The sequence below is a fragment of the Cebus imitator genome, unplaced genomic scaffold (assembly GCF_001604975.1).
Source record: "Cebus imitator isolate Cc_AM_T3 unplaced genomic scaffold, Cebus_imitator-1.0 Scaffold43, whole genome shotgun sequence".
NCBI classification, from domain to species: domain Eukaryota; kingdom Metazoa; phylum Chordata; class Mammalia; order Primates; family Cebidae; genus Cebus; species Cebus imitator.
Genome location: NW_016107358.1, coordinates 4,736,873 through 4,747,414, shown reverse-complemented (window position 1 = coordinate 4,747,414; position 10,542 = coordinate 4,736,873). Strand labels below are relative to the sequence as shown.

Below are 10,542 nucleotides of genomic sequence, written 5' to 3'. Positions count from 1 at the left end.
AAAAAAAAAGGATTATAAGAAAATTAATCATTAAAGTATGAGCCTATTTCAAAATGCAAATACCAGATATCTAGGCAAAAGTTATAAATAATGAAAAATTACAAAATTAAAAGCAAAGTAGCAAGTGAGAAATAATCAAAAGTTATAGCAACTTTGGGACAAGAGTACTTACCTTTTTGGGAGTCCCTAAAACTTGGCAAATTTTAAAGATTTCATCAACCTCACTTGTCCCTGGGAAAAGTGGCCTTAACATATAGAGTTCAGCCATGATACTTCCAACAGCCCACACATCAATGGGAGAGCTGTACACGGAAGATCTCAGCAAAACTTCAGGGGCACGATACCTAAGAAAACAAAACAAAACAAAAGTTATTTTGATTGCAATTTCAAAGGTGGATGGGCAGTAGCAGTCTCCTCTGTTTGGTGATGCATTTCCATCAAAGAGTAGATATTCAGATCCTGTTCCTTCTGTGTGTCAGTCATTTGTACAATGTTCTAGGGGCAATAGGACATAACACATGTTCCCTGACCACAGACAATGAATGGGGCTGGCGACAAATGTGAATGAAAATGTCCATGAAGCCCAAGACAGGAACTCAAATGAATAGATACGGAAATAGTGGAAATAAGTGCTATCTGATATATTAAGAAAAAAAAATAGGCCAGACCTGGTGGCTCGAGCCTGTAATCCCAGCACTTTGTGAGGCTGAGGTGGGTGGATCATGAGGTCAAAAGATCAAGACCATCCTGGCCAACATAGTAAAACCCCATCTCTACTAAAAATACAAAAATTAGCCAGGGGTGGTGGCATGCACCTATAGTCCTGGCTACTTGGGAGGCTGAGGCAGGAGAATTGCTTGAACCCGGGAGGCAGAGGTTGCAGTGAGCCAAGATCTGGCCACTGCACTGCAGCCTGGCGACAGAGTGAGACTTTGTTTCAAAAAAAAAAAAGAAAGAGAAAGAAAAGAAGTAGAAAAACCATGTTATAAAACATTATATTCAGCATCTATTCACCATGAAGCACAGAAAACAAAAGATGAACAAGGATTAGCCCTGAGTAGTGGAGTTTTCTCTTCTTTTTACCAGTTTGAAAGTGCTGATATCCTCAATGGACTCCTCTTCTGTGGTCAACAATATTTTTCATTGAGAAAAATACTCAATTTACAAGAGCAAAGTGAGCTGGTGAGTCCAACACAGAGTCTGCTAAATGGAAGATACTCTCAATTTCTCAATTCTAACTCCTTTTTTCTAACCAAAATGTATAGATATTTCAGTCCAACAGTTTGGCAGTACTGACTAGTTTTGTTCAATGCCATTACATTGTAACGTTAATGAGAGAAGGAGAGAGAGAGAAAGTAAGGGAAGGGAAGGAGGAAGGGAAGAAGGTAGGGAAGGGAAAGAAGGAAGGAAGGAAAGGAAAGGAGAAAGGAAAGAAAACGGATTCCTGACTGGGCCACTGTGTGGGGGCTGCATGTTCTCTCCAAGTCTACATGGGTTTTCTCCAGGGCTCCAGCTTCTTCCCATAACCCAAAGATGTGCATGTCAGGTGAACTGAACTGGGGTGTCTGTGTGGTCCCAGAATAAGTAAGTGTACATGTGTGTGTGTGTGGGGGGGTGCTGCCATGGGTGGCTGTCCCATCCACAGTTGGTGCTCACCTTGCACCCCCAGCTGCCAGGACACACTATAGCCACCTGTGACCCTGAACTGGAATAACTGGGCAAATAATTATCTTCCTTGTTTTTATTAATCTTTCTTTTTCTTTTTTTTTTTTTTTGAGACGGAGTCTCACTCTGTTGCCAGGCTGGAATGCAGGGTGCAATCTCGGCTCACTGCAACCTCCGCCTTCCGGGTTCAAGCGATTCTCCTGCCTCAGCCTCCTGAGTAGCTGGGACTACAGGCGCACCATGCCTGGCTAATATTTGTATTTTTAGTAGAGATGGGGTTTCACCATGTTGGTCGTCATGGTCTCGATCTCTTGACCTCATGATCCTCCTGCCTCAGCCTCCCAAAGTTCTGGGATTACAGGCATGAGCCACAATGCCCGGCCTTAATCTTTCTTAAATGTATGTATAGCTCACATGTATTCAATGTTCAATATTAGTGTCTTGGTCACTATTTAGAAGTTTGGCCTGGGCGTGGTGGCTCACACCTGTAATCCCAGCTCTTTGGGAGACCGAGGTGGGCAAATCATGAGGTCAGGAGTTTGAAACCAGCCTGGCCAATGTGATAAAACCCTGTGTCTACTAAAAATACAAAAAATTAGCTGGGTGTAGTGGCAGGTGCCTGTAATCCAAGCTGCTCGGGAGGCTGAGGCAGAAGAATTGCCTGAACCCAGGAGGTGGAGGTTCAGTGAGTTGAGATCATACCACTGCCCGGGTGACAGAGTGAGACTCTGTCTCAAAAAAAAAAAAGAAGTTTGGTGATGTTTTTGTGACCAGAAACATGCCTAAAATTGTTTATTTTAATTAGCGCATGGTCGAATTGGTTTCATTATACCTTGTTTCACTTAAAGTCATAGTTTCCAAGAACCTATTGATGTTAGGTGAGGACTTACTGTACTTTCTTTGACAAATACTTTTACAAGCTTTATTGATATGTAAGTCACATAATATACAGTTGATCTATTTAAAGTGTACATCACACTGCTTTCTCCTGGGGGGCCTCCACGTGTTTTCCCGCATCTGTCCCTGTGTCTGTCTTCTTATAAGGACATCAGCCTTACTGGATGAAGAACAATCATGTTCTGATATGACCTCATCTTAGCTTGATTACATCTGCAAAGACCCCATTTCAAAATAAGTTCGCATTCCCAGGTAACCAGGGCAAATCCGTCACGGAAGGCTTGGTGCTGTTCTTACGTCGTGAATAAGTTCTTTTTCAGGCAAGATGAGATTAGTTCCTGAGAGAGGGGCTGCTCCACAGCAAGCTTCCTCCTCTTTTTTGCTCCTTCCTCGAACGTGCCCATTTCCCCTTTGACCTTCTCTCTTTTTTTTTGAGATGGAGTTTTGCTCTTGTTGCCCAGACTGGTGTGCAATGGCACGATCTCGGCTCACTGCAACCTCCACCTCCCAGGTTAAAGCAACTCTCCGCCTCAGCCTCCTGAGTAGCTAGGACCACAGGTGCCTGCCACCACACCCAGCTAATTTCTATATTTTTAGTAGAGATGGGGTTTCACCATCTTGGTCAGGCTGGTCTCAAACTCCTGATCTTCTGATCCACCTGCCTTGGCCTCCCAAAGTGCTGGGATTACAGGTGTGAGCCACCGCACCTGGCCACTATCCTTTTATGGCACAGATTAGTTTTCTCTGTTTTTGTATTTCACAGAAATGAAATCAGACGGTATGTGCACTTTTTCTGTTTGGCCTCTTGCTCTCAACATTAAGATTCATTCACATTGTGCATGCAGTTGTAGACCATTCATTCTCATTGTTGCAAAGCATTCCACTGGGTGAGTATACGATGCTACTGTTCATGGACATTTGGGTAGTATGCAGTTGAGATTATTCATGTCTTTTGGTGAACATGTGTATGTCTTTCTGTTGGTGACTCATAAGAACTTGTTTATTTGTGTATTGGCTGTCATGTAAGCAGCTGAAGCAGAGATTTTTCTTTTATTTTTTTATTTTACTGCTATGTTCTCTGTGCCTAAAATGATGTTTGGCACATAATAGGTGTTCAACAAATATTTGTTGAATGAATGAGTGAATAAATGAAATTCTTTTTCCTTGTTTTTTCAGTAATCAGAATAGCAATAAACCAATCCTTCAATCTCTTTAAAGAACACAAAATTCAGTTCTATATTCTGTTTTAAATATTCAGTATGGAACCTCCAGACATCTGTAAGAATCCACTGTAGGAACATAGACTTCAACATAGACTTATGCCTTAGGAGAACCGCATACTACTACTCACCATCTAGTAGAGACATAATCAGTGTACGGTGGCTGTGACCTTAATTCTCTTGCAAGTCCAAAATCAGCAATTTTCACAAGTTCTGGACCCATACAAAGCAAGTTTTCTGGTTTCATGTCCCTATGAAAAAAGCCTTGGTGATATATAGAGAAAAAAATACAATAAATCATTATGCTTAAACATAGCTTTATTTGATTTATAAACAAAATATAAATGAACCCCTCTTTTACAGTTAGAAACATCATCTTAGAAAAAAAGTAAACTGGCCCAGGCATGGTGGCTCATGCCTATAACCCCGGCACTTTGGGAGGCCGAGGTGGGTGGATCACTTGAGGTCAGGAGTGCAAGACCAGCCTGGCCAACATGGTGAAACTCTGTCTCTACTAAAAATACCAAAAAATCAGCTGGGCATGGTGGTGAACGCCTATAGTCCCAGCTACTCTGGAGGCTGAGGCAAGAGAATTGCTTGAACCCAGGAGGCAGAGGTTGTAGTGAGCCGAGATCACGCCACTGCACTCCAGCCTGGGCGACAGAGCGCGACTCTGTCGCAAAGAAAAAAGTAAACCATATTTATTGTCTAAGAAGTAATGGGATGTTGGGGCCCTGCTTTTCTTTTTTTTCTTTTCTCTTCTTTTTTTTTTGGAGACAAAATCTCACTCTGTCGCCCAGACTAGATTGCAGTGGCGTGATCTTGGCTCACTGCAACCTCTGCCTCCCTGGTTCAATCAATTCTCCTGCCTCATGCTCCAGAGTAAATGGGATTACAGGTGTCCACCACCATGCTTGGCTAGTTTTTTTTATTTTTAGTAGAGATGGGGTTTTGCCATGTTGCCCAGGCTGGTTTCGAACTCCTGACCTCATGATCCACCCAACTCAGCCTCCCAAAGTGCTGGGATTATAGGCATGAGCCACTGTACCCAACTGGGGCTGGGAAGACTTTCTAAGCCTAAACGTTTTTCGTCACTTCAAAGTCAGAGTGGGCTCTGTTTGTGGCATCTGTAACAGTTCTGTAATCCGAGTTTATACAGTACTTCTAATTCTAAATAGCTGGTAACATCCATTTCACTACGTCCAAGACACATTCATGGTACTTTTGTAATGTAATGACAGGAATGGAACCATGTGATGCAGAGCATAGTGACACTAATCCATAAAGTCTAAGAGAACTAAATCAATTACATATTTGTACAGCTGTGGTTTTCCCCACCCTAATATAAATATATTGGTAATTCAGTCCTATTTGAAGTAAACATTAGTTTCATTTTTTGACAGCAACAATTTTATGTATGTATGTACAGTATGTATTTGAGACAAAGTCCTGCTCTGTCGCCCAGGCTGGAGTGCAGCGGTGCAATCTCGGCTCACTGCAACCTCTGCCTCCTGGATTTAAGCGATTCTCCTGCCTCAGCCTCCAAAGTAGCTGAGATTATAGGCATGTGCCACCGTGCCAGGCTACTTTTTGTATTTTTAATTTTTAGTAGAGACAAGTTTTGACCATGTTGGCCAGGCTGGTCTCTAACTCTTGATCTCAAGTGAGGTCTCTCAAAGTGCTGGAATTACAGGTGTGAGCCACCACACCAGACCAAACCACGATTTAAAAATACCTATTTTCTTGAAGTATCACATCTGAGTTGCTTAATTCTACAGCAAGAATTATTGGCTTCTGTGAAAATGTTGAATTATCCTTACACATTGGCTTATTTGGCTTTTGTGAAAATGTCGAATTATCCTAACAGCCTGGTTTCCCAAATTACTCTGTAGTCAACCATACAGTCAACTCTTGATTACTTACATGTTACTTACTTTCAGTCACAATTTAAAAATCCTAATAGAACTTCCTCCTTCAATCACTTATGCTTTAGATGTCGCTGACAGCATAAATCAACTCAGGCAAATACCAAGTTTATGATGAGTTTAAAACAATTAAAAATCAGGAATCCATTACAAATAATTAAAATAGCAGATATCCCTTATTTCCATATAGTTAATACATTACTGATCTTTCCCAGTAAAATACAGTATATCATTACAGGATTTAGACTTTTAAAAGACCCCAAAAATTTATATGACACAAATAAAAAGTTTTTTTTTTAATGTTCTTAAAACATTTTAAAATGTTCTTTTAATAAGTTTAAGAAGTGTTCTTAAAATATTTATATGGAATCCTGAATAGCAGTTTTGGAAGGTAAATAATTCCTGTGTCAGTTAGAGGATAAAGTAAAAAAAGAAAATATAAAAGATAGGATGAGGCCTGGTATGGTGGCTCATGCCTGTAATCCCAGCACTTTGGGAGGCTGAGGCTGGCGGATCACTTGAGCCCAGGAGTTTAAGACCAGCCTGGGCAACATGGTAAAACCTCATCTCTACATAAAATAAAAAATTAACTGGGTGTGGAAGCATGTGCCCGTAGTCCCAGCTACCAGGGAGGCTGAGGTGGGAGGATCACCAGAGCCCAGGAAGCCAAGGCTGCAGTGAGCCAGGATGGCACCACTGCACTCCAACCTGGGCATCACAGTGAGATTCTGTCTCAAATAATGATAATAATAAAATTAAATACAAGATGAGACATGAAGGGAACCTGATGGTGATTTTTAAGTACCTATGTTCAGAACACAGCAATGGTATGGGACAAACTTTTCTAATTTAATATCTAAACATCCGGCAATTCTAAACAAATGTTTTTAAAAAACAATCATATTAACTTTTTGGACTAATAATTATTTTGGTTTGATGGATATGAAAAAGCCACATTAATCAAAGTACATAAATAAGAAATTCATGGAAAACAGAACAAGTATTAATACTTGCTTTAATTTCATTCAGAGAACAGAAACAGCTAAATGTAAATACCAAGGAAAACTATAAAACACTATTCCACGGGTGCTACAAACTATTTAAATGTTAATAATTGGGCGTGCTAGATCAAAACAGTCTAATCTTTTTCCAAAAGAGGGTCCTTTGTTTTTTTTCATTTCCACGATAAAATTAGGGGGAATTAGGTTGCAGGATGGGTTCTGATGACTGAGGCTGAAGGCTGATGATGAATGAACTGGTAAAAAAAATTCTGCTCTGCTGGAGGATAATTATAGATTATAGAAATTCCCATTTATTTATTTATTTGAGAAGGAGTTTTGCTCTTTTTGTCCAAGCTGGAGTGCAATGGGGTGATCTCAGCTCGCCACAACCTCTGCCTCCTGGGTACAACCTATTCTTCTGCCTCAGCCTCTCAAGTAGCTGGGATTTCAGGCGAGTGCTACCATGTCTAGCTAATTTTTTATATTTTTAGTAGAGACAGGGTTTCACCATGTTAGCCAGGCTGGTCTCTAACTCCTGACCTCAGGTTGATCCATCCGCCTCAGCCTCCCAAAGTGCTGGGGTTACAGGTGTGAGCCACCAAGCCTGGCCCTTTTTTTTTTTTTTTTTTTGAGATGGAGTCTCACTGTGCTCCCCAGGCTGGAGTGCAATGGCTTGATCTCGGCTCACTGCAAACTCCATCTCCTGGGTTCAAGCAATTCTCCTGCCTCAGCCTCCCCAGTAGCTGGGATTACAGGTACCCACCACCATGCCTGGCTAATTTTTTTGTACTTTTTTAGCAGAGACCAAGTTTCACCATGTTGGCCAGGCTGGTCTCTAACTCCAGATCTTAGGTAAACTACCTGCCTCGGCTTCCCAAAGTGCTGGATTACAGATATGAGCCATCACACTTGGCCAGAAATTCCATTTCTTATAGAATCACAGAAATTCTCAAATTTTTAAATAAAAATGTCAGTGTGTATAGGCACATACCCAAATTTGTATTTCTCCAAAATAACAGTTATTTAACAGTTTAATATATAATTTCTATGCACAATCTTGACAGTAATCTAAAGAGGTAGGGAAATGAAACTTAAAAGAAACCTACCATGTTTATGGATAAAAGCCAGCCCTTGCAATATCTGATACATAATATTTCTGATGACTGACTCAGGGAACAACTTGTTTCTGTAAAGAAATGAACAGTCACATAATTCTGTTAAACAACCAGCCAACCAATCCAAAGAAGGTTGATATTCCCCCTGCCTTGGAGCCTCCGTTGGCCTCATGATACTGGTTAAAGGTATGATTTATGGATTTACAATGTAAAAGCTCATATTTTTAATACATGAAAATCAGATTTTTTTTTGTTTTGATATGTGGTAAAAGCTCAAATCCCAAACTGAATGTATTGCACACATATTAAATAGCTAAATTTTAAACTGTCCCAAGAAGAGTAAAGCAAGTTGAAAAACGAATTACTAACAGATAAGCCAAGCTTGCAAATCTGTATTATGTCGGCTTTAAGAATTTTAGAGGAGGCTGGGTGCAGTGGCTCATGCCTATAATCCCAGCATTTTGGGAGGCCAAGGTAGGAGGATCGCTTAAACCCAAGAGTTTGAGACCAGCCTGGGCAACATGGTGAAACCTTGTCTCTACAAACAAATACAAAAATTAGCCAGGTGTGGTGGCGCGCGCCTGTAGTCCAGCTGCTGGAGGGGATAAGATGGGAGGATCACTTGAGCCTGGGAGTTCGAGGCTGCAAGGAGCCATGATTGTGCCACTGCACCCCAGCCTGGTGACGGAGTGAGATCCTGTCTCAATAAATAAATCAATTTAGAGGTATAAATAAATGCTTCAATTCTATTCTACATATTGGTGGTGTCCAATAGAAATGTGAGAGCCAGCTGGGTGCAGTGACTCATGCCTGTAATCCGAGCACTTTGGGAGGCCAAGATGGGTGGATCATCTGAGGTCAGGAGTTCAAGAGCAGCCCGGCCACCATGGTGAAACCCCGTCTCTACTAAAAATATAAAAATGAGCCAGGTGTGATGGCACGTGCTACTCAGGAGGCTGAGGCAGGAGAATCACTTGAACCTGGGAGGTGGAGGCTGCAGTGAGCCAAGATTGCACCACTTCATTCCAGCCTGGGCAAAAGAGCGAGACTCCATCTCAAAAAAAAAAAAAAAAAAAAGAAAAAGAAAATACCTGAGAGCCACTTGTGTACTTAACATTTTTCTAGCAGCCATGTTAAAAGAAATCAAACAGGTAAAATTAATTTTTAACAATATATTTAATTTAACCTAATATATACCAAATACTATTCCAACATGTAATCAATATAAAAATTAGCCAACTGCACCACTGCACTCCAGTGTGGGTGACAGAGCAAGACTATGCCTCTAAAAAAATTTTTATTATAAAAATTATTCATTTTAAAAATTTTACCTTTTAAATTTTTTAGAGGCATAGTCTAAATATATATTATATACTATAATTACCAACCTATTTTACCACTGATGTTATTTATTTTAAATAGTTCAAAACTATTGAACATTTCTCACTTTAAAAGCAGGCAAAATGGACGTTTATCCCCCAGATGTGACCAGAACAACCACCAAAACATTATCTCCCCAAGCCCAGGGCGGAGGACCAAAGCTCTTACAGATTCTGCCCACACATTTAAAAATTGTGAATTTCCTTGGAATTGGTAACACATCAAGTATTATCACTGACTTGTGCCTTCCAGTGAATGAGTTTCTTAAATCTTTTCTTGAAAGGAACTTGATTCCTTTCTCCATTCTTTCATTAACCTCCACGAGATGCTTGGGAAAGCAATGAAGATAATTTTCTCAATAGTGCCCAAGGCCAGCTTTGTTACTGAGTACTAAACTATATATAAGTTTGTATTTTAAAAAGCATAAATAGATAGTATGTGTATTTATATGAGACACCGGCCTTGACTTTTAAGGATATACAACAGAAAAATGGTGGCTATGTCACAGCTGGTTCTTCTTTAGTGTTAAATGTTACCCTTTGATAAAGATAACAGAACTAGTTAATTTAAATTTACCTTTTGGAGTGATCAATCTTTATATCGTAAAGTACTGACATACTGAAAGGATCCAAAGAACTCATGGAGAGAGTAACAGGGAAGAAAGTGAATAAAAACATACCTGTCTTTCATTAATTGATAGAGGTTTTCTTTCATATATTCAAATATGAAATAAAGATGGTCATTTTCTCTGATAACTTCTTTCAATTTAATAACATTAGCATGATTAAGTTTCTTCAGAGACTGAAAAATAACAAATACGCATTAAAGTTTCTTAAAAAAAACTTATAGAAGTTGGCAAAATCGCATTGATGCGATTTTGCCAACTTCTATAAGTTTTTTTTAAGAAAACATCAATGCCAAGTTTGATAATTAAGTAATTTTCCATTTTGCCTGGGTTCATTAATTAATAACATTTTAATATCAACATAATTGCTTTAAGTAATGAAAGTTAAGTGCAAACAATAAACCAAGCTAACAATAGGTATCAAACATTTCAATCTGTTACATTTTTCCCTTGGTTTATGAAATAGGTCTAACTTTTGTCTGACTTAATCATGCAAAGGTATCCAAAATGGTATCCAAGTCTTTAAGCATCAAATCTAAGGAAATGGTATGTAGTAATTTAAAAACTTGTCTTTTGGTGGCTGGGCGTGGTGGCTCATGCCTGTTATCCCAGCACTTTGGGAGGCCGCGGCGGGTGGATCACGAGGTCAAGAGATCGAGACCATCCTGGTCAACAGGGTGAAACCCCGTCTCTACTAAAAATACAAAACATTAG

The 10,542-nt window shown here is 39.9% G+C and overlaps 2 protein-coding genes and 1 long non-coding RNA gene across 16 annotated transcripts in view; 2 read left to right on the top strand and 1 right to left on the bottom strand.

The window, feature by feature from the left end:
- The window catches only part of LOC108302951 (transmembrane protein 14C), a 110,730-nt gene that overhangs the window by 52,693 nt on the left and 47,495 nt on the right, over nt 1-10,542 (top strand). The window lies entirely within an intron of this gene.
- Nucleotides 1-10,542, bottom strand: part of MAK (male germ cell associated kinase) — a 53,749-nt gene that overhangs the window by 30,963 nt on the left and 12,244 nt on the right. For 11 of the 12 annotated variants that reach the window (XM_037737833.1, XM_037737834.1, XM_037737832.1 and 8 more), the window contains exons 4-7: nt 9,883-10,004; nt 7,815-7,894; nt 3,914-4,046; nt 173-344 (exon numbers count right to left, since the gene is read on the bottom strand). In XM_037737833.1, coding sequence (XP_037593761.1) covers nt 173-344; nt 3,914-4,046; nt 7,815-7,894; nt 9,883-10,004 — 507 coding nt within the window. The remainder of the gene's footprint in view (nt 1-172; nt 345-3,913; nt 4,047-7,814; nt 7,895-9,882; nt 10,005-10,542) is intronic. The other variant, XM_037737839.1, reaches the window with a different exon arrangement.
- The window catches only part of LOC108302958, an 11,363-nt gene continuing 4,148 nt past the window's right edge, over nt 3,328-10,542 (top strand). The window contains exons 1-2 of the long non-coding RNA XR_001824611.2: nt 3,328-3,449; nt 10,295-10,374. This is a non-coding gene — a long non-coding RNA (uncharacterized LOC108302958). The remainder of the gene's footprint in view (nt 3,450-10,294; nt 10,375-10,542) is intronic.